Source organism: Bidens hawaiensis, unplaced genomic scaffold (assembly GCF_021521415.1).
Source record: "Bidens hawaiensis isolate Kalapana, Puna unplaced genomic scaffold, B.hawaiensis_p1.1 tig00024419_1, whole genome shotgun sequence".
Lineage (NCBI taxonomy): Eukaryota > Viridiplantae > Streptophyta > Magnoliopsida > Asterales > Asteraceae > Bidens > Bidens hawaiensis.
The window spans coordinates 32,664-57,490 of NW_027493844.1; the positions used below are offsets into that span (position 1 = coordinate 32,664).

General features: G+C 35.3%; 1 protein-coding gene across 1 annotated transcript; it reads right to left on the minus strand.

The window, feature by feature from the left end:
• Positions 1-6,152: 6,152 nt before the first annotated feature.
• LOC143569156 (uncharacterized) lies at positions 6,153-20,099 on the minus strand. The gene is made up of 13 exons (XM_077055136.1): positions 20,038-20,099; positions 12,881-13,162; positions 11,744-11,817; positions 11,011-11,170; positions 10,094-10,118; positions 9,922-10,011; positions 9,681-9,852; positions 8,996-9,069; positions 8,841-8,904; positions 8,184-8,255; positions 7,015-7,151; positions 6,853-6,926; positions 6,153-6,232 (listed from the first exon to the last, which is right to left on the minus strand). Exons 2-13 carry the CDS (start codon positions 13,095-13,097, stop codon positions 6,174-6,176), a joined length of 1,218 nt encoding a protein of 405 aa, XP_076911251.1. The 5' UTR covers positions 13,098-13,162; positions 20,038-20,099; the 3' UTR covers positions 6,153-6,173.
• Positions 20,100-24,827: the final 4,728 nt, after the last annotated feature.

A 24,827-nucleotide genomic window follows, 5' to 3' on the forward strand; every position in this document is an offset into this window, starting at 1 on the left:
AATACCTTCCCCCCCCCCCCCCAAACCAGTAAAAATGAGCGAAAATAGTCAAACTGAGGACGAGGAAAACTTTTCGTTAAAAAAAGTCTGCCACCTGGAGCTTGGTTGGTCCAAACTTGGTATGCAATTTAACAGAAGCAACAAGTTCACAAAAAAAGTGATAATCCAAATCAACGTGTTTAGCTTGTTTGTGAAAAATCAAGCACTTCGATTATCACAGAGAATAGCTGGGTGGTAAGGCATGAAGTTCTTGAAGAAGATGAGTGAGCCATACAATCTCAGCAGCTATATTTTCCATAGCTCGATATTCACATTCGAAACTGAACCGAGCAATAGTAGGTTGTTTCTTAGCACTCCATGAGATTAGATTTCCAACCAACTGGCCCAGTCAGCATCGGAGTAACCTAGTAGGGAAGTATGAGCGGGTCGATAGTGGTGAAGACCAAAGGTAAGAGTACCCTTAATGTGTAACTGTTGGAGCATGTAAAAATGATAAGGTTAGAGTCGGCAACAGAGAAAGCTATGAAGAAGAATTGTCTCAAAACTTGGTTAATTCCATTCAATACGTAAACACCCAAATATAGTTATTAAAACTTACATCAAACACCCGTGACTTAACAATAATTATAACCGACATACTGAAAAGAAATAATATTGTAACAATACTTCCCCGTTAATCTACTTTTTGCCTCAAAAAGTAAGCCCTTCAACTCAAGCCTCAACCACGATCATCTTGTTCAAGCTTCACATCTGCTTCAACGTGAATCACAAAAAGTTGTTTTTTCTTGCATTTATGCCCCGTAACGAACTTCTGAGGACACCAAAAGCATTCCCCCCTTTGACCTTTTTAACTCGAGTTCCTCACTCATCAAGCGCTTTAAGTTGACAGTTCTCGGTTTATAAACCAAGGACTCAATGATTCTTATTGTTGGATATAGAAGCAAGGGAAGTTTTGAAGCATTGACGGGAGGGTAATTATGGTTCTTCGCGTTGTGAACCATCCTCCACATCTTTAAGTCGATTCATCAAACTCGTGTTGTTGATAGTTTGAAGTCTCGCTAACCCATACGCCTCATGTAACGTTTGAGGCTTGAACATCTTTACCGACCCTTTTATTCCTGGCTTTTCACATATAGGCTAGCATCATATGGTTCACTAATGGTAACCTTGTTAAGTAAGCGATCAGAACCTGAATTATATTCATGCAGGCCATCGATGCCATCAGTAATTTGAACAAGAGATGCTATTTCTTCCATTGCATATTCAAACATGGCATTAGAGAAACGAGCCGAAATAGTTTGCACATAGTCTGCCCACGGCAGATCTGCCACGAAACCCTTGCGGATTTTCATAAAGTCTTGATACCACTCGATATCATCCATTCCGAGATGTATAACCGCGCATCTCAGTTTCGCATTATCTGGAGTCTCATCGATTATGGAGAAGTGTTCACAACGATGAATCCACACTTCAACGTTTTCCTCGTTAAACTTGGGGAAATCAACCTTGCCCACTCGCATCTGCCGATAATTGACTCGAGCATCTGCACGTAATATTAGAGAGCATAAACTGCGAATAGTTGATTCACCAATTTGCTATCAAGAATGTTAGGAGAGCTTCACAAATCCTCGGTTAGCTATTAGCCTATTCAGTATGTCATAAACTCATTCTACTACCATGATTTATGTTTATTTCCATAAATTTAATCAGCGTATAATAAATTTTGTTTATATTATTTAGTACGTTAAGGCTTAAGGGGCATATTTTTTTCGGCTTGGCCTGGACACGCGAAATCTTAGGGCCGGCCCAGGTTTTGATGCAGTTAGGGTTTTGGATCGATGTCTTAATTCAAAATTTGTGTTATGTGTTTGCTGAATTTGATTGATGTGCTTGTGGTTTATGAATTTGTATGATTTTGTAAGGATTGTGTTAATGTTGATTGACATGTGTATTTTGATGTAGTTAGGGCTTTTTCATATACAGAAATGGAGAGGAATGAAGAGAGGAATGAAAGAGCTTTACGGAATCTGTTGAAACTTCCGGAGAATCGGAGGTGTATTAACTGCAATAGTTTGGTACTGTCTTCACCTGTTCTGGCGTTAACTTAATTAAAACTATGGCTGAGCACGGTTCAGTTAGGTTATTAGGTGAAACCAAAACTAAAACCGAAGTTTTGGTTTTTGAATATATAAATCGTTCGATTTTTCAGCTATTTTCGGTTTCGGTTCGGTTATAGTCGGGGTTTTTTTTTTTTTTTCAATTATGTGTAAACATTGCAAAAAAAATTAAAATTGAAGATGATAATTTTAAGCTTGTAAGAGTGTATTAAAGTACCACAAACATATTGAAGTCAAAAAAACAAAAATAGGCGAACGTTACGTGGAACCATACGAATGCAAAGTTGCTAAAGTAGTAGAGTTTAAAACTCAAAAAAGTTCTTAATCAAAAAACACTAAAAGTTTAGTCCTAATTTTCATTCATCATCTTGTTCATCTTCAAAATTTAGTTGCAGTCTTCATAATCTTCATCACCATCAATCGGCTCGGTTCATTTTTTTTCGGTTTTTTAAAAATGGAAAACCGAAAATTCAGTTTTTCAAAAAAACAAAAAATTAACTATCGCTTAATGCTTCGATTCTGTTTTTTTGGTTTGGTTTTTTCGATTAATTAAAACATAGCTATAGAAATATTGACACTGATCTTTGTACAACTTGCATTCCAACAAAGTTGGCTAATGGCAGTGTTTTAAAAACCGGTACGTATTGGCTGGTTGAACCGATTAATACCGGATTTTGGTAAGGCAACTGGTATTTTGAGTCTAGTATTTTTGAGTGGTTTGCTAGAATATCGTGTCGTCGGTTTTTTTAAAAAAATACCGGTTTAAACCGGCAAACAGGTTTTAAACCAAGATATTTTTTATACTTTTTTGCCGCCCATATATTTTAAAAATGACTTTTAACCTAGCGGATAATGTTGAAACGAGCAATCATAGTAAATGGCGAATCGCTAATAAACAAATTTTATATCATGCAAATCTAAGGTTGGTTTCTTTACATATTTTGTAATGGATTAAGTTTCTATTTGACTAATCATTGTTCATATGTGATGTTGATTCATGTTTGAGGTTTATTAATGTACTTTTGAGCTATTTTTTAAGTTAAATTGTATATATATGGAATTACATGGTAAACTATTCAACCTGATTGAACCTCCTGGTACATCCCGATTGAACTGGTTATACCATTTTTAAACCAAATCCGATACGAGTAAAATGCCGGTTTTAAAAACCTTGGCTAATAGTTATGTTATTGTGGCATTGATAGTCTTAGTATGTTTATTTCCTTAACAGGGACCTCAGTATGCGTGCACAAGCTTCTGGACATTTGTTTGCACAAATTGCTGTGGCATACAGTAAGATTTAACTTTTTATAGTTGATAAATAACTTGCATTTCTCTAGGGAAAGAATTACTTAATTAAAATTGTTACTTAAAATAACTTTGAGCTTGTTTCATACCGTATATTAAACCATGTATTTCAATTTTCTACAGTCGAGAATTCACTCACAAGGTAAAATCTGTGGCGATGGCCAGATTTACGACACAAGAAGTTAGCGCCCTCCAAGAAGGAGGAAATGCGGTAAGCCAACACAAATTCAGTTCGTTTCAGTTACTCGCATCATTGTACCATGACAAAAACAAAGCATTATAAAAATTGAGGTAGACCAATGGGGCAGCGTCAATCGGTAAAACTCGAGCGTTGGTAAAACCCGACTGCTGGCGATCCCGGGCGTTGACCCGGTCAGTCTACGCAAATTAGGCCGGTTTCCGTCACGTTCTTTACGACATCGAACTGAAACAAAAAATTGGCATTCGGTTGGTTTTCGTTAAGTTAATAACGGTACTATAACAACAAAACATGGTGAGTCTACACAAAATTCGACTGCTTTCCATCACGCTCATTATGATACTAGAACTAAAACCACAAAAAACAAAAAAGAACCAAAAAAAACAAGAAAAAAACAAAAAAAACAAAAAGAGAAACAAAAAAAATCCTTTCGACCACTAAGTTGCCGCGTAGTGACTCAATAGGGTCTTTGCAACACCAAAGTTCTCAAATATACATATTAGTAATAGTAATCAGGCTAAAAGCATGCATGATGCTATAACATAAAAAGGAAAAAGAAGAAGTCCTTTTACACCGAGTCAATGCTTAATGATATTCCGATACATTGAGTGCGCGTCCGTTTTACGGACTTTTTTTAAAGGATTTGGAATTGGAATTGGAATTGGAATCTTCTTCATTCTTGTTTTTTTTTGAAGAACGAGGGCAAAGGCAGAAACGTTTTAGTATTTTTACATTTTTCGTTTTTGATTTATATTTTGAGTTATGATTTTTTTAATTTTTTTTTAATATTTTTTGGAGGGGTTTTTATTGTTAATAAGAAAATCTTTTATTTTCCATAACAATCCTTTAAAATAGGTGGGATTTTAAAATCCCATGAAATGCGGGATTTGATGGGATTTAGTTTCCATTCTCATTCTTTCATTTAATGAAACGAACATATCAATTCCTGGGATTTAAAATCTCATTCCTTAGAATTCCTTCCAAATCCTTGAAACGAACAGGACCTGAGGGTATGTTTGGTAGGAAACTTTTATGAGTTTTTAGGAGCTTTTAGCTTCAAGTTTTTAAGAAAAAACTCATAATAAAAAGCATTGTTTGGTTGAAGGAGCTTGAAACTTTTAGGTTAGAGAAAAATCTTGAAGCTCGAAGCTCCTACTAGTAGAGTTAGAAAAAGCTACAAGCTTTTAGTATTTATAATTACTTAAATAACCTCCAAGATATATACAGTTAGTATTATGTTTTTTTATTTATGCCCATTTTGGTCAGTTTATATATTTTATTAAAGCTTTAACTACTCTGCCAAACAACTAAATATATCTAAAAAGCTACAGCTACCAGTCATCAGCTAGTTTTGCTAAACATACCCAGAATATTGATTTTAATTCTTTTTTTTAAGGGGTTTATTATTATCTTTAGGCATGTTCTTTTTGCCAGATTTGTTACATGGATGGCCTCTAAATTTATCCTAATTTACCAAGTTTGATTTTGACTTCTTCTATTTGAAAAAACAGATTGCAAAGGAGATATTTTAAAGAATGGGATGCACAACGCCAATCCTTTCCCGACAGCTGGTATCTCTTTTTTTTTCGAACTGCTAACTTTTATAAACACAAACACAAACACAGACTAGACACCCACCGGAAACCTCCACAAGCCCGACAGCTGGTATCTGGTTGTGAATGCTTTTAATTTTCTTTCCAATAGAAATTGAAATTATGATATTTTCTCTTTTGCCAGTAACGCTGAGAGACTTCGCGACTTCATTAAGCATGTCTATGTTGATAGAAGATATTCGTGACAAACCTCCAAGGGCAAGAACGGTACCCCACCAATACCGTTCTAACTAATGACAACCTTTGTTTAGAGCCTCAGAACAATTTTATAATTGTAATTTCGTAAAAAATGAATCACTTTTTACATCATTTTATTGGAAACTTGATTTGCCATATTTAATTTGCTATTAAACAAATCATGTTCAGGGTTGACATGTTTAACCCGTTTGAATAAACACGCCAATCCATTTATTTAATGGGTACACAACCTGTCAGCCCGTATGACTCGTTTAGATAAATGAGATAAGTAGCTCGTGTTTGGGTTACACAACTTTAAGGGTTTTTGGGTTAGGTTCGTTGCGTGTGTCTCGATGTGTGTGTGTTATATAATTATTATTTTGGTTCATTACATAATAACACTCATATTTATTACCAAAAACGATTAAAATCCATAATTAAAATACACAAAATAACTAGTAAATGTAATGTTTCTTCATCAATATTTATAAATAAATATACAACCCAATAATAAGTTACATTTCGTTTTACAATGGCTTATCTCAAGGGTCATGGCTATATGTTATACCCTGTGTCATCCAATATATATGTATATACATATATAAAATATAAGAAACAAACAATACTTGAATTAGCTTGGATATTTACGGGGTCATACCGTTATGCGTCTCCTTTTTTGACTTCATATAATTTTGCAACACAATACTCGGTGTATAGTTTATATAACACATTGCTTCTTAAGTTGGTTAAGGCGAGTCTTCACTCGGATATGTCTACTTGTCCGTTTTTCCACACGATAGGCGCTACTAACATCCACACTACAAACATATCGTTATTTCTCATTAGTATTACCAAAACCAAACGGCATACTATGTAGCATATCGTATAATTGTTTTAGATTATATTTATATATCAGTGATCATTTCATAAAAGTTTTTTCTAAAAGTACTGAATGCGTCATGGGTTGATGGGCCCACAAGAATTTCCACTTGTTGACACAAACATGACCCATTTAACTCAAAAATTTGTTTTATATATTTTCACATATTAATACTTAATACAACAAATATACAAGTAAAAATATATAAGTAGACAGAATAATTATGTGTAAACTAAAAATTGGTGTAAATAACTCAATAAGTTTTAATCATGACAGAAAATACATTTTTTGTGATTTTTTTTCAAAAGACATGTTAAGTACTTATAATATTCAAAATTATTTTAATATAACTTCTAAATATTTTTCGTTTCGTGATTTACATATATATCGCGGGGAATGATTTTTCTTCATCTATGTTTTGATTTTCAGAAACAATTCGGGGGCTATACCTTGCTAGTTTTTTTTTTTTACATGAACTGCTATTTCTCATTAAAATCAAAACTTTGCTAGTTCAAATAAATTTATGAAAGGCGGATGAAAGTAGAATTGAATACTTACAGTAAACACAAACAGCAAGCCACTCGTTTACTATTCTGACCCAAGTACTAGTCCAACCAACGTCGATGGTCCACCTGCATAGAGTGCAGTTAGATAATAATTATACAAACAAAAATATAACTAAAGTCCAAATTACTTAACTAAAGTAAAATGTGTATTTACTTTTTCATAGGGTGGTGATAAGTCCATCCGATTAATAGCATTGCGAAGTACATAGCTCCTGTTGCGAAAACAAGATGAAAGAATCCGAAACCATACGGTACATCATGTTCTTCCTCCTGCTTCTCTTCCTTTTTGAACTGCATATTGAGTAATATTACCATTGTTGTTATTATTATCGTTACAAATATTTTTTTTATTTAAGTTATGTTAGCTAAAGTAAATAAAACAGTATTTGACTCGATACATAATTCGTGTTATGTTTATGGAATCACCCGTATGCCTGCATTAATCCAAACAAGAGGGGGAAAAAACAAAAAGGTTTGTTTGACAGGCGAAAATAAAGTGATTCTAGAGTCTATACGAGTAATTTATCACAAACGCTTCCGTTTTTAAATGAGAATATGCGTATGTCAATTATAATTTCAACAAGTTTAACGTTTATAGTCTTACGAACAAATTTCATCTATGTACTTTTCGTGATTCGTCATATTTCGTTTAAAAGTACAATATCTGGCCTTTTTATTTATTTATTTAGTTAGTTACTCGCTTAAGCGAATTTACTTGAGTGCATAAACCCTTTCATAGGTTAAAATTTTAAAAAATACAAATTCGGTCAGGTTTGTACATTCTAAGACATTTATGACAAATAATAATACAAAATAAAAAGTAGACACTTTTCCAACTTATTTTATGACTTTTGAGCTAACATGTTGTATAACATATTAACATGAACATTTTCATATAAATATATCCAAGATGGACATATTTTTTATTTTTCTCTTTAGGTATTCATCTTAAGGGGGAGCCTTCATATTATGAATTTTATCATTTTGTCTTGATCATAAAACGTTATTTTGCACTAACTTAATTATATATGGAAAAGTAAGAAAGATTGTCATCTTAAAACAATTATATATAGAAAAAGTGAGGATTAAGACTAGAGATTATTAATACCTATATGTGTTCATCGCACTTCTCAACATACTATTGGTTATGAAAAGAACGTCCTTACACACACACATATATATGTGTGTGTGTGTGATTATGTATGGATGAATATATATGCTTTAATGCTCAATAGAAAACAATGTGTAGTGTAATTGTTTGAAGACAAAGAAATAGTAGTTGTAAATAAAAATATATATATATATATATATATTAATCTGTACCTGAAAGCATTTAGAATCGATTCCAGTTGAGAAAGTTGCGATAACAATCGCCAGTACAGCAACAACAAAGCTCTGTTCACAACAAGATGAACTGAAACAAGTCAAACAGTTGAATCTTAAGCATCAAATCACTTGTTTTTAGCATCAAAATCAACACTAATTATGCATTTTACCTAGCAGTTAATGTGGAAAAATATCGGATACCGGTCAATGACTGATATTTGAGATATTGGTTATCACAGTGATATATTGAAGGAATATCGATAATTTTAGTCTCATGTAAAATTCATATATATATAGCAATTTAACATTAATAATTCAGTATACTCTATTGCCATTAACAAATTAACCTTTTGCAACTTGCAGAACACTAACAATTGTAGCAAGTAGGAAATGATTAAGACTTAAAACGCTAACATTGAACACTAAAAATTAATGATTAAGACTTAAATCACTGATATCGGAAATATCGGTCAATATCGCCGATTTTATCAATACCGATGTTTTACCAAGGGACCGATAACCGATAGCGATATCGACTGCATAGCATTTTACTTACAAGTTCAATTGAAAAATCAACAAAAAAAATATTTTTTGAATTTTAAAAGTTATCATGTGTGTGTATATATATGTATGTATGAAAGGTGTGAGGCTTACTATGATGGTTAGCCAGTCTCTTGAGGTTTCAGATTTTCTAAGACATTTATCATCTGGTGGTTCACTGTATGCAAAACACACATAATCAAATATTAAGCAATCAGGCTGCAAATTAATAATAATATTAGTTACAAGTTTTAAAGTCTTATAAATACCTTCTAATAGCAGACCAACATAGGAACACAACATAAAGTCCCATAAAACCTGGAGTCAAGAATCCGGCACTGATCTGTTTCCGAAAAAATAAAAATAGGTTGTTATTCTAACAAGTAACGAGTATGCATCCATTTAACTGTGAGCGGGTCGATTCCACTTATGTGTTTTATCTAGGGGTGGCAAATGGGTTGGGTTGGGTCGAAACGGGTCATAGGTCGGAACGGGTAAACTAAAAAAAGGGTTGGCTTGGTTCAGGTTAGAATGGGTCAGGGTCAGAACGAGTCAGGGTCGGAACGGGACCGGGCCATAACGGGTTTCAGGTCTTTTTTATTTTTTTGAACGAGGATAACAGATGAAACATTTTAGCTTTTTTTACTTTTTTTGTTTTTAATTTATATTTTCAGTTATGATTTTTTTATTATTATTTTTGAACTTTATTTATTTATTTTTTTGACTTTTTTAGGGGTTTTTGATTGGCACCTCTACTTGCATGTTTGACCCGTTAGTGATAAAACTTTTATCACTAACCGGCCTAACATGTAAGTAAAAGAAATTAAACTAAAAAAGAAACGGGTCAAACGGTTGAAACTTGAGGGACAAATACTGACAAGTCAGTTCATAGGTGGTTATGTTTGCTCTATAATATATTGAGAGTTATTCAACAGTTTTGATGATAGAACTTACTTTTGGATGAAGAGAGACACTAGTCATAAGTTGTAGGAGTACAAGTGTCCATGTGATGAAGAAAATATTGAGTAGACAACTCGCTTGCGGTGTGTACCAAATGTACATCAAAATGATCCCGAATATGCAAACGATGTATGCAGCAGTTGCTAGCAGCATGGAATGTATGTGGCTGCACAAAAATAATACTTAGGATCATTAAATTATACACGAAAAGTATTAATTACATGAATAAACTTACCATCTCTTGGCGTATTTTTCTGACAGGCAGCAATCATTTAACCATGTAATGAAACTGATTATACTGATTAGTTGAATTAGCAAGAACACTCTACAAAGTAATCATAATCAAGACCCGTTAGATGTTTTCGAACGATCAAGGTCATGATCTTAAAAAAAAAAAAAAAACATACCCTGCACCAAAATGTGCAATATCCCCTGCAAATGAATAACATTGCATCAGTTCAGCAATGTAAGATTCAATTGGGTTGTGAAAATAAAAATATGGCTTATACAAGGGTTGTGTCTTGTCAGGGCCGTCCCCGAGAATCCCTAAGAAAAAACTTGGGCCTTTAGTAAAAAAAAAAATATTGGGCTTAAACAATTATATATTTAAATGGGCTTATTTGTTATGATATGGGTTGTGCAAATATTTATTTCTATCGAAACGGGTTTAAATAAGTTGAGTAATTGGGTTTAAACATTAAGAATACATATTTTCTTTTAAAAAAAGTATGTAAATTTTTTTTTAAACAAAATTCGGGCCTATAGGGGTTGTCGACCACCCTGCCCTCCTTCAAAGCCGCCCTTGAGTCTTGTAGATAAAGCCCTTATATTGGGCCCGACCCAACGGGTTTAGGCCCAATATAGTCATGAGCTCGATAGGATCTTTAATTTATAAAACCTTATAACTTACTTGTATTCAAAAAATTCGATTAATATTAAAATTATCGCGTTATATTTATAAGAAAAATGTGAAGCTTTTCAACAAAAAATTGTTTCAGACGAAACCAACCCGACCCATATAAAGATCACATATTTTGGCCCGACCCATAGCCTGAAAAGTGTTGTCGAGAATACCCATGTATTGGGCCCGGTCCAACAGGTTTAGGCCCAACTCAGGTAGGCCCAATAGGGTCAACAGTTTTAGGCCCAACTCAGTTTGAGAAACTGGTTATTTATAAGAAAAATGTGAATTTATGGGGCGAAAAAACTGTTTCGGGCCAATCCAACCTGACCCAAAATAAGTGTCCCGTTTTGACCCGTTACCCATCCCAACCGTTTTACCAAATATGCACATTACATAATTGATTGTACAAACAAAACTAACCATATATCATTATTATATCTGTCGGAAGGAAAAATGGCAACACGATTAAGGCGATCATTAGGAAAATCTTGGCAGACCACCAACCCGAATGCCATAATTCTTTTCGTCCGTACAACTTTGAGGTTCTAGCCGTTGAAAGAAACATTATGAAGTAAAATATCTAACATATGTTAAGGAAACAAATTTTTTTCATAAATTTGTATGAGTAAACTGTGGCTGTCGTCCCTGTGATTTGTCCAAATTTGCGGTTTTAGTCAAATAGTTTCAAATTTGTGATTTTAGTCCATGGGGTTTGTGTAAATCTGCTGTTTTAGTCCAGTATTTTCAAATATGCGATTTTAGTCCCTATGATTTCATTTCACTTGCAATTAAGCCCGACCCACTAACCCTATTAAGGCTGGTCGTTAAACCCCTCACGTGAGGGGTAGTTTTATCCTTTTTCTCACCAAATAGCCCTACTTCGCAAGCCCCCTCACGTGAGGGGTTGGGATGTATTTGGAGAAAAAAAGGACAAAACTGCCCCTCACGTGAGGGGTACGCCGATGAATTTAACTACCATACTTAATGAGGTTAGTGGGTTCGGATTTAATTGCAAGTGAAATGAAACCATAGGGACTAAAATCACAAATTTGAAAATACTGGACTAAAATAGCAGATTTACACAAACCCCAGGGACGAAAACTGCGGTTTACTCTGTATTTAGATAGATTACATGAATGATATAGAAGGATACAAAACAACCCATGCTAACTCTTAAAACTCCTTCTGTGCCTAGACAGTCTTTACCACCTTGGCAACTTTTCAACCCTGAAGCAAATAAATAATTTTTATAACATGTTTTTAGTGAAAGTAATGAGTAATGTGCTGTTTTGGTCATTGTGGGTTGGTGAGATTTGTTGTTTTGATCAGTATTTTGATTTTTTTCAAAAATATAAAAAATAAAAAAAGTTTCTGATTCAAGAGCATCGATAGGTAATGCATTCATAGAATTGATAGGTGAAAAGACAGGGCCGTCTATGAGGTTTAAATACCTTGGCCGAGCCAATATAAGAAGGCCGTAGGCATAACAAGTAACGATATAAACTTAGAAAAATATATTATTAAAATCAAATACCGTAATAGCTAACGACTAACCGATGATTGGTGAAGTCCTCCTAACATAGGGAAGAAAAAAAAACCATACCTTGGCCCTTGGTGGCTGGCTTGGTAAGACGCGAAGGAGCCTGGTGGTCAACGACAAACCAACAGTGGTGGTCAGCTGGGTTGGTCGTTATTCAGGTTTTGTTCAGCATTCGCAAAGAAGGAGGGAGCCAAGAAGAATTTCAATCGACCGCTACTTCTTTTATTTTGCATTTGATTTTTATTTATTTTTTTTAGTTTGGGTCCAATAATTTTGAACTTGATTAAATGGATTATGAATAAAAAAAAAGTTTTAGGCCCAATAATTATAAGATGGTAAAGATCAAATCATATTTTATAAGTTTTATATTGTATACAAAAAAAAAAAAAATTGGCCCCGAAAAATTACGTGCCCCGTCCGACAGTCTGACCGGTACCACCCCCAGACGGCCCTGGTGAAAGATTTATCATCTCTATGGGATTAAATCGCGAGTTATTGTGAAATAAAAAACAATGAGATTCGTCAGTGGTTTGACAACTTTTGGAAACCACGATGTCTTTTTGGAAAAAAATCAAAAGAATGATCAAAACAGCAAATCTCACAATTCACCAAACCACAGGTACCTAAACAACAACTTACTCAACATATGTAAGCAATAGAAGTCCCGGTATGAATTTGGGAGTGTTTGGATAGGCGTTGTTCAAAAGTTATTATTTCAGAATGCGTATCCAAACACCCCCTCAAACTTACTCTTCATTTCGGTCAATGCACTGGGTCCATAGTCACGCACAGCCCACGCAAGCAAATTCGCTAAAAGAAACATGACACTGTAAACATATCTATCCATCCATGGATTCGACCCATGTCGGAATTGTGCCAACCATGAACCCTTTAAAAGCTTAGCATATCGGTTGCTTATACTATTTGACGCGTTTACCATACCACCTTCAAGTTTTTCTACACTCATGAGATTATCGTGTTATAAATACCACGATCTTGACCGATTACACCACAGGCTTATTTCCTTCTCATCTGCAAATTGTTAAAGAGGTCAAGAAATCATAATATGCATATTTGGTGCACTTAATAATTTATTGAACCAAGATATATATAAAGCAAACACACATTCAAACACTCCTGGAATAACTAACATGTTTTTTCTTGAACGGCCATTTGGATCACTGATGGGCTGCTGGCCCACGTGATCATATCTGAAGTTATTCATATGTAACCTATTTTTTATTAGTACTATTTATTAAATAAAGTTGGTTACCATCTCACAAAAGTTGAAACAATAAGCAGCATAACTGTTACTTCAATTCAAGTATATCAGAAAAATGTAATTTTTCTATAGGAGTAGTGTAGAAGACAAGTAGTAGCTAGCATATGTGGTCAATCCATTTGTATTTACTTTTATTCATAATAAATGTGTTCATGCATTTATAAAATAATATAGCAAATTAGGCTATGTGTAATGAGTACACGCCCACCTACCATCTCACCATCCGAGGCGTGGTGGGCTGGTGTGGAGGAGGGGGGGGGGAGTCACGAGGGTGGGGCGAGTTTGTTAGTTTATTTTATTTTTTAACGTAATCACACAAGCAGATACATCAGCATTCCTTTTTAAAACAAAATTAAAGAAAAAAAGTTGAACTCATGTAAAACCAATGTTTTTAAAACCGGACCGGTTCGGCCGGTCGGACCAGGATTCGGTCACCCGACCGGTCCGGTTCGGTGTAGTTCACTCGCTTCTCAAAAACCAGCCGGTCCGACTGCATAACCGAACCGGTTCAACCGGTCGAACCGGTGAACCGGACCGGTTCAGCCGGTTTATTAAGGATTTTTTATATATTTTCATTTAACATAGTTTTCCAGATTTTTGAGTCCGACCGGTTGAACCGGTAACCCGACCGGTTCGGTGTCTGATCCAGTTATGAAAACATTGTGTAAAACCATTACACATATTAATAAGTGTGAAAAGTGATGTCACTCCTTTCTACGTGATGTGACAACATTTTTTTTCGCTTTCTAATGAGACCATTACACATAGCATTAAAAAATCTACGCCCCCCCACCCCATTTCTTGGTAAATAAACAAAATCAATTATTTTTAAGGGTAGAAAATCTATAGTAATATTTAAAAGGGTATTTAAAAAATTAATTTTACTACATATATATATATATTAAATTCTCCTTATAATTATTGTAATATTATCCCCCACTTGTGACCTACTGGTGAGAAGCCTTGGGTTCTCTAAAGGAGACCCAAGTTCGATCCTCACTTATGTCACTTTTGGGTGGATGTTGACAATGAAAATTTTGACTAGGCCATGTGAGGTTGTTGGTCGAATCTCGAGCCCATCTGAGTTTTCACCCCACCGTGTGTTACGTTAGAGAGTTTTGCTCTTGTGGCAGCACAACGACTATTAAATGACAGTCGGCAGTATGGTTTTCCGAGGGAATGCCCAAACCAAACTCTGAAGCCAACGTGAGCCTGGTTAAGGCAACATAGTCTGGCCAGAGTTAGGCAACGGGGCTCTCCAAATTACAGAGTATGGTGACTTAAACACAAAAAAAACAAAAAAAAGAAAATCGTTCTAAAATAAAAATTTATTGTAATATTAGTATATTAGGCTATGTGTGGTGGATAGGCTACAAAATGGAGGCGATTTGTGACCTTCGGCGCCCAGAAGGGTTTTTGTTTTAGGGGTGTAATGGTGTTTTAGGGGTGATTTTCACACGTGGAGGGCTTCCAAAAAAATCGCCCACGTGTCGCCCTTTTTACCGACCCACTACACACTAGCTTAAAAGTTACCAAATTAAGACTATGCTAGTTAACAATTAAGATTATCTTATGACGAGTATCCAGTTAGTCGTAAAAAAAAATAAATAAAAAGGAATCCAATCATTAGAATGGACCAGTTTATGTTTCCTTAGGCTGAGGGGTGCGGAGCGCTAGTCAGGGCGCGTGAGGGACTTCGATAGCGCCCCGGGGCGCGAGAGCCACACCACCGGGGCGCGAGAGGGGCGCGAGAGGGGCGCGAGAGCGGAAAACGAGGCAGGCGCCAGGAGGCTCGCGCGCGTGAGTGGCTGTGGGAAATGGGAAAGAGCCGTTGGAAGGCTTTAATAATGAATAAAAATATTTTTTTTTTTTTAACAAAATCATCTATATATATCACAATACATATATCACAATACATATCAAACACAACCATTCTCACATACTACAACCAAAACGAATATCACACACCACACCCAAAACCCAAAATCACCCTATCTTCGAAACCTTTTTTTAAAAACATGTCTGGAAATTGGTACCCAAACCTAGATTCAGATTACCCTTACGACGATTTATGGTCGGCACCGGAACAACCGATGTTTTATTCGGGGTCGCAACAATCATCCGGCTTTCAACCATCCAACATGCAACCGTCTCCTAACTTTGTAGTTCCGGAGACACAAGAACCGGAACCAGAAGGTGAAGCTGCGGGACAAAGAAGACGCGTCCACCGGAAAAAACAACTTGCAACGGACGGGTCGGGTTCGGCTTCGACCGGAAGGGCGAAACGGAAAATCACTCCGTGGTCATCGGATGAGAAGGAAGCCCTGTGTCGGGCTTGGATAGCCATTTCTGAGGATCGGCGTTGCGGTAATTGTTTTAACGTTTTTAAAAATGATTGTAAATAAAAAGTTAAATAAAAAAGTTAAATGGCTTACAAATTTATTTACATAATTTTGCAGCCGACTACCAAAAGAGCAAGGTCTTTTGGACAAAGGTTAGGGAGACGTTCTATTCGCTCGTTGGGAGTACAGAGCGGAATCCCGATATGATTTCGGGTCGGTGGACCGAAATTAGAAAATTTGTCGGCTTGTTTACTAATCTGTTCAACAGGAACGCCGGTCGTATGAGACCAAGTGGCAGTGACGATTTGGCGGTCTATAATTTCACTGTCGAAGAGTGGAAGCAGGAGTGCCTGCGGAGGTATGGGGCGGTGAAGACGTGGGACGGTGTAAAGTTGTGGGAGAGGTTGAGAAGGTGTGCCAAGTGGGTTGAGCTGGTGGCGCCGGACCTTGATGCGGAAGTAGGGCCGAAACGGACTAAAACTAGTTCGTCTGGAGCGTACAGCACAACGGACGGGTCGGATTGCCGGGTTGGATTCGACCTAAACGTTGCGGGGGAGGAAACGTCTTCACCGCCGAGGAGGCGGCCATTGGGAAGGGACGCCAGGGGGAAAAAACCGGCTGAGGGGGAAGCCGTAAACATCAACGATCTTGTTGAATCCCTCAATAAATTCAACAAAACCCTGGAGGTGGTCTCTGTTGACAAAAAGGAAAAAAAAAGAATGAGAGATTTGGACTTCCTTGCAAGAGACTTCAGCCACCTAAATCCGGTCGACCAAATGCTGATGGAAAAACAAAAGGAACGTATCCGGAAGAGGTTGATCGAAGAAGACGAAGCCGAAGAATAAGAATAATGTTAATGTGTTTTTTTAATTTTTTTTAATTAATGTGTTTTTTTAATTTTTTAGTACTTTAATTTTTTTTATATATTAATGTGTTTTTTTAATTAATGTGTGTTTGTTTAAATAATTACTTGTTTTTTTAATAATACGTTTTTTTAATACATTTATAAAAAAATAAAAAAATAAACCGCTCGCGCCCCCTCTCGCGCCCCTCCACACCATGCCCCGGGGCGCTATCACCACTACCAATACCCATCTTATCAAGTTTCTCTCTCTGCCACACGTCACAATATTATTGGATGGCGCCCCCACTCACGCCCCCTCTCGCGCCCCCCACACCCCTCAGCCTTAGGATAACTTCCAAATCGGGTAACAATATGTGGTCTACTAGCCGTTAAAATATTAATATTAATAATAATTAAGATTTCAAAAATAATAATAATTAAGATTTAGAAAAGTTAAGATTCTTTGCCCAATATGTGGGTGATCAGCAAAACATGTAAAAAGTGGAAAGAAACATACCTCGAGACATAACAAATTTTAAGACTTTTTCTAATTGTAACTTTCAATGGATATAATATTTTAGTATAATATTTTATTTTATATTTATATTCTTCTTCTTCTTTTTTCACCACGACAAATGGTACATGCCGTTACCACTAAGCAATCCTCGAATCCCACGATACTTGCATTGGATCTCTACATTTCCCTCACCTACTTTATCTCGGCTGGGCTCGAGCTCGGCTATACGGAGCTCGGGCTCAAGCTCGAATCTATATTTTTACAGCTCGGACTCGGCTCGTTAATAGTTTTTCAAGCTCGAGCTCAACTCAGGCTCGGATCATTTACTATTTTTTAACTAGTTTTTATATATTTATAATTATATATATGTATGTATAGATGATAGACTTGTTTAGGCTCACGAGCCGGCTAGAGCTCGGGCTCGTTTATTAGACGAGCTTATTTTTAAGCTCGAGCTCGGGCTCGTTTAAGCTTGGCTCGGTCGAGTTTTTCTACAGGCCGATCTCGATTAACTCGCGAGCAGCTCGACTGAAGGTTAGTTTTGACTAATTTTCGCCTTTAGAGAGACTCAAAACCCCACCACCCACCAGAAGGAGATCCTTATGGAAAACCTTCCCAACCACCCACCAGAGTGGAGATAACAATTTTAAGTTATTTCACTTTTAATATTTCTTTTAAGATGAAATGATAACAAATTCAATTTGTATTAAAAAAAAGGGTATACCACATAGACATGAATTTTGGGGTGTTGATTTTTTGTGTTGATCAGTTTCAAAAAAAGCTTTGGGTTAAACCGGTAACTACAGAGCGGAAAATCAAACAAGACACGTTGTATGAGTTTCAAAAAAAGCTTTGGGTTAAACCGGTAACTACAAAGCGGAAAATCAAACAAGACACGTTGTATGAGCATGGACAGGACGGATTAGCCGGTTCAAAATCGTTTGCTTTTGAAGGTTTAACTTATTTTTCTAAATCTTTTTCTTAAAGTTGTTAGTTCATATTAATATATTATAAATTATAACACATATATTTATAAAAAAAGAAAAGAAAAGCAATCTATAATTGATAAAACGACATGTTTGGTTTAAACACTCGGTTTCAAGTTTCAAACCAGTCCGAATCGTTAAACCAGCAAACCACTAAAAACTAAACCATGAACTGAATATTTGGATCACAAGCTGGGCGACTTCCTTAAGTTTGATTAAAAGGTTAAGTACAATCCAAGTATATAATCTTACATAATAAGAACTTGTGTAGAAGGTTAAAGACAAAGATATAAATGAAGTTATGAAGAACTATGATTATTATCATACTGAATTAAAATATCTAGGTCACAATTAATTTACGTGTACGTTTGTTTTTTCATTTCATTTCATGTTTAGATAACGAATAAAGTTGATATATGTGACCACCCACAATCACATATGTGATATGACACACAATATTAAATTAGCCTATACAAAAATTTTAACTCAGTATCTATAAAAAGTAAAAAATATTAAATCCTAAATAAAATAAGGGAGATGTTAAAAAGCAACAATTGACCGACTAGATGTGATTCTGACCGAGATTAACTACATTTGATCGATTCTTAGTTAATATACGAAGTTAAAGAAACTTTCATCAGCATCATGTCTTATAACGAGAAGTACTCAGTCTTTTAGATCTACTTTTATTGTATAATTTTACAATATTGGTGTATATATCAGTTACCCATATGAGACAAAGTTAAAAAACTGGTCAAAAGTTTGAGTGATGTATGGTACAAAAGTTTGATGCGATTGTATACGTTATATTCCTTTCGTGTTCCTGCTTCCTGGCAATAATAATTTGTACAGTACAAATGGACGAAACACGTGACTCCATCACCACAATATCATGATTCATCATTTTAGGAACAGTACCGATATTCATTTTTATTTGTTTTCGATATCGGTACAACTCGGTTTCCATATGTTGAGGGTAATTTCAATAGTATCGCTACCGAAATGGACACCTCGGTACAAGGATGAGCATTGAATATCGGTACCAATATTGTACTAGTACTCAGTGTAGTAAAAATCATTAGGCGCTAGTCATATGATAGGGGTAGAGACCAGTGATTAATCTGATTGGAAATTATATATATATACCAAATTTTATATATAAATTTTTCAATTTTGACCGATTTAGGCCAAATGAGGATTAATCGGCTACAAGTCGTTGGGTTAGCTACTAGCGATTAATCGGGGATTAATCGGCTGTAGTCGGGATTTTTACAACATTATCGGTAGTATTCGTTTATTCATGTTTTCGGTATCGGTACCATTTGGTTTCGGGTTGTTACGTTGAGAGACTTTCAATAGTACCGCTACTGAACTAAACACCCCGATACGGTATGGCTGACCATCTTTTCCGAATGCCAGTACCAGTACCGATCGAACACAATCAGAACCAATATTTGGTTTTTTCATGTCTTCAGTATCGGTACCATGCGATTCGGCATGTTCAACACTTTCAATGGTACCGTCACCGAACTAAAAAAGTCGGTATGATATTTGGTTTTACTCATTTTCGTTATCGATAATTTCGTATTTTACTGCGCACATTCATGATTTGTCAACCACGCAAATTGAGACTATAATAAGAGCATTGGAACAAGTAAACGATTGCAATTTGATTATCAGAATCAGGGATGAGCTCTAGATGGTATTAGTACCGACCGGTACCAATCCTGAAATTCAAAAATATTTGGTACTGATAATGGTATTTCGTGCGCAATTTGGAAAATAATGGTACCGAAACTCAAAACTTAACAGTACCAAATATGTACCGAATTCGGTACTGGTTCAAAAGCCTTATGATCGATTACTACTCATAAATCAACTAATATGCAACGTTCAGATCTTAAACTCACGCAGTACCCATAACGATTGAACGCACCTGATGACGAACGAGAATCGGTGTAAGAACAACGAGCAATTGAGCGTATTATCGTTTGAAATCCAGAAGTTTTCAGGCTTCTTCATCAGCATCACAACAAGTAAACAGTTACTTATAATATTGAATCTAAAAACTGTATTTTAGGATTATGAAATATCAAATGTGATGCATACATTGAATCTAAAAACCAATTCATAACAGTTTTAGCTAGTCAATAAACAGAGTCCGAAACTGCGAATTAATCACAAAAACTGTACATGTACACACTCTATAATCTATATTATTAGGATTATGAAATATCAAATGTGTGCTCGAGCTCGGCTAGTTTAAAGCTCGAGCTGAACTCGAGCTCGTCAAGCCAGACTCCTTTAATTTTTTTATTTTTTATTTTACAAATTTTGATATATAAAAGACAAAAATTATAATTTTAGCATACATATTATATAAAATTTATAAACTAAAGAATTTATAATTTTATATGTTTTACTTTTGTTATTGTTTTAGTGACATAATCTATGTATAATTTTTATTTATTTATTTTTGGTATACTATTATTATATACCGATATTAAAATTTAGGATTTAATCTAAACGAGATAACGAGTCGAGCCAAGACCGAGCTGACCCTGGCTCGAGCTCGGCTCATTTAGAAATTGAGCCGAGCTCATTTAGAATCAAGCTTTTTTCTAGCTAATTTCGAGCGAGCCCACGGAATTTTTGAACAGCCCTACACATTCATCATCAACAACTTGACGTAAAAACAATATTAACAGCATTACGATCAATCACACAACTTGAAAATCAACTAATACGCTTCATTCAGATCTCAAAACATCAAACAATTTGAACTGATTAGACAGAATCGATTTATTCGTAGTTTCGGACTCTGTTTAACCGATCATTCGATGAAAACGTACCTATAAACAGGGTCCGAAGGTACGAATTAATCAAATAGTACGCATTCATCATTAACAACTTGACGTAAAAACAATACTAGCAGCATTAAAACGATTAAAAGCAGTACCTGATGAAGAACGTGTTTTTGCCGTTGGGAATATGTGAAATGAAGGTTTTAGGTTTTCAGGGTTTCTTCATAAGCAAGCATTGAAATAGAAATAGAGAGAATGAATGAATGAATGAATGAATGATTCCAACTACACAATTCTGGACCCTTTTTTGTATGAAAGAGAAGACAATTCCTGCTTTTGAATTATTTTTTAATGTGCTTTTGTTCTTTTTTTTTTTGCTTCAATTTGCTCATACATGGATGTCTTTTATATATGGAGAGAGAGAAAAGATGAATAGAGAGAGAGAGAGAGTCCGGAGAGATTGCTTTAGAATTTGGTATTTCTGGGGACTGGGGTTGTTGGTTGTTATGTTGATGGTAGAATGGTAAAAATAAATAAATCTTACAAAACGTTGAAACTTACGTGTCAAGCCTATGTTCCTTCTAATTTCTAATATCTCATTTCATTCATTCTAGCTATTTATGGATCATGGGTCAAAACCATTTTGTCAATTGGGTTATAACATAGTGTGGATTTTATTTATTATTGAGTTAAATATAGGGCTGTTCACGAGTCGAGCCAGGGTGTTTTCGAGCTCGGGCTCGAAATTAAACGGGGTAACTTAGTTAGGCTCTAGCTTGATTTTAAAGTTAAACGAGCTTAAAATCGAGCCAACGAGCGAGCCAGAGTCGATTTTGGCTTGGTTACAAAAATGATCCAAATCAGCTCAGGATGTTTCAAATCAACTTTTTATAGCTACTTTTAATCGAGCTTTTTTCGAGCGAGCCACGAGCCCGAGCTTCGAGCCTCGAGCTTTTTGAACAGCCCTAGTTAAATATCATTTTCATACCTTAGGTTTGATTAACTACGCAACTTTAATACCTTCATAAGTATGGTGAGAATCGTAACTAAACTAAGACCGTATTTATTTTTATCATTTAACAAATCCTGTGTAATACACATGTTCAAAAGCTAGCAAACAAATAAATGGTGTTTAAATTTTTAATATTTTAGCACTTTATATACTTAGGAGAAAAAATAATTAAATTGGTTATATTTTAGCACGGTATAGTTGTGGTTAGAGGTGCACAAAAAAACAACCGGTTTTTTTTATATCCGGGTTTTCAATACCCAAATCCGTACCCAATCCTATCCGTAGGGTATGGATAATGTATGCATTTCAGTATCACAACCCGTACCCCGAATTAAGACCTGATTTTTACCCGGTAATACCCAAAAATCGGAACGGTTTCATACCCGGAACCGGGTTTTTCCAATACCCGAAACCGGGTTTATCAAATACCCGATTTATACACGAAAATACCCGAAAAATACATGAAAATACCCCAAAAAGTGCAACCCTCTTAAAAAACTTAATCTATACCCGAAAAATACTCGGAAAAAAGCCCGAAAAAACCAGAAAATAGGTTTTTTTTAATAGCAGGAAATAGAGTATTCAAATACCTGGTTTTATAATACCGGTTCTATACCCGAACCGACCCGATGCATAGGGTATGGTTTTTAGAGGCAATACCCAGACCCGGCCCGGGTATTGCCAATACCCAAATTTTTGATACCCGGTCATACCCGAACCCGGTTCCATATCCGTAACCGGGCATTTGAAAAACCTGATTTGTGCAGCTCTAGTTATGGTGGTGGAGCGATGGAAATTCGGTTGGCACTGATTACATTACTAAAGATAACAACAAAAAATTCATAAAACTTAATTCTATATATCTTATGAGAAAAAAAAACACAAGTTTAAAACAGTGTGTACTCAGTAGGTAAAACTCACGTGATTCGACAACAAGTCGATGTGAGTTCTGTCGAAATCGACAGTACCGTCACTATTGTAAACATAAATTAGCAAGTCACAAATACATTTGCATAAAAAAAGCATATTAATACGGCACCACCATGTCCACCACATGAACCAATCGCATATTGCGACGCCAAACATTAAGTACTCGTCCATTGATTTTGTACATAGATAGTTGAGATCAGTTTAAGGAGGAAATCGAGTGTGAAATAAAAGGAATCATATAAAAGGAATAACACATTGTTGCATTTCTCTTTCCTACATGCAAGACGCATGTCAATTCCCTCATTATTTTAAAACTTCCATAAATTTTTATACAACATTTAAAAAATATATCATAATAACGAGCGTTTTCTCTCTCCATTTGTTGCTATATAACATTAAAAAATAATAGTGGTTTTACAAATTGTGTTTTTTTTTCATATTAATTTCCCATTGTTTTTATTTTCCTTTGTGTTTTTTCCGACGACCTTTATCCACTGTTGTTTCCGGTGTCTTTTTCCCGCGACTTTCCCGGTGAGGTGGTGGCGGTGAATGGTGGAGTGGTGGCGATAGATAGTGGTGGTTGTAAGGGGTGAGTGAAGATGTAAATTTGCTTTTTAGATAAAAGTAGTTGATCAAAATGACATTCTTCTTAGGCTTTTTAGAAAAATAAAACTTTTTATTTGAACATAACCATATAAATTGTTATCTATTATCTACAAATTTTATTATTATTTTCAAAATATGATTACGTGAGCATGTGAGGACGTGGCATCTTTTATGATAAACTGATTTACCATTAAAGTAAATTAAATTAACATAATGTAATTATTAGACTAGGTCTAAGCTGGAAATAAAGCTTGAATTAGACTAGTCTACGGAGTTGTTTGGCAATATTGTGTTAAATCATTAAGATGCCTGACAGATTAAGAGGTAGCATCGGAATCATTTGGCATGTTTATGAAACTTTCTCATTAGGAGGCTCCATAAACCATTAGGATGTGTCTTTAGTCAACCAAACACACTCTCTCTAACTAATTCAGATGTAGCATCTTAATAAAATCGTGAAGAGGTAACATCTGAATCATTCAGTATGTTTCTAAAACTTACCCATTAAAGGACTTCATGAACCATTAAGAAGTGTCTTTTAAAACGCACTCTACCTTTAACTAATTCAGATGTAACTTCTTAACGGAATCATTATCCGTGGAATCGCTAGCCCACATACGGTCTTATATAGTTTCGAAGATAAACATTAGTTTACAAAATTATGAACTTTAAAATAAAAACAGGAATAATGCCGCTTGAATGTACAACACAATAGTTTTGCTTGAATCTGTTTTAGCTTAGGTATAAATTTTTTAGATAAAAGTGAATTAAGTTACAGCGTTTAAAATAGAATTAGTATTTTTTATTTAAAATAACTCAAATGTCACAAGATACTTGCCCGACGTTCCTATTCGATCTATACATGTTCAATCGGTTTCACGAAACTAAATGTCCTTGCCGATTCTCCAAGTTGTGACAGGGGTACCGGTGTTGCCGACCTAAACCGGTCCTCTATAAAGGAGGTGACCGTGTGCCTTGAGTACCCTTATATCTAGGACGGTAGTTTACATGAGATTACAATTACATATAGGCTTCTCTATAAAGGAGGTGCCCGTGTGCTTTGAGTACCCTTATATCTAGGACGGTAGTTTACATGAGATTACAATTACATATAGGCTTTAAATTCAAAGATAATTCTAACGATTCACGACATTAAAATTAAGCGAAGAACTTTTTTCATAAACTTTATCATCATGCATAAAAAATAACTAACATATAATATAATCAACAAATGATCATATATACATTTTCTCTATTATCCTCTAATTACGTATTATAACATTTCAAAACTTGGTGAATAATCGTAATTTAAGAGTGGTTCGCGTGATGTCATGTGACAGTTAATAAATTGACCATTTTTCAATTTATGTTTCT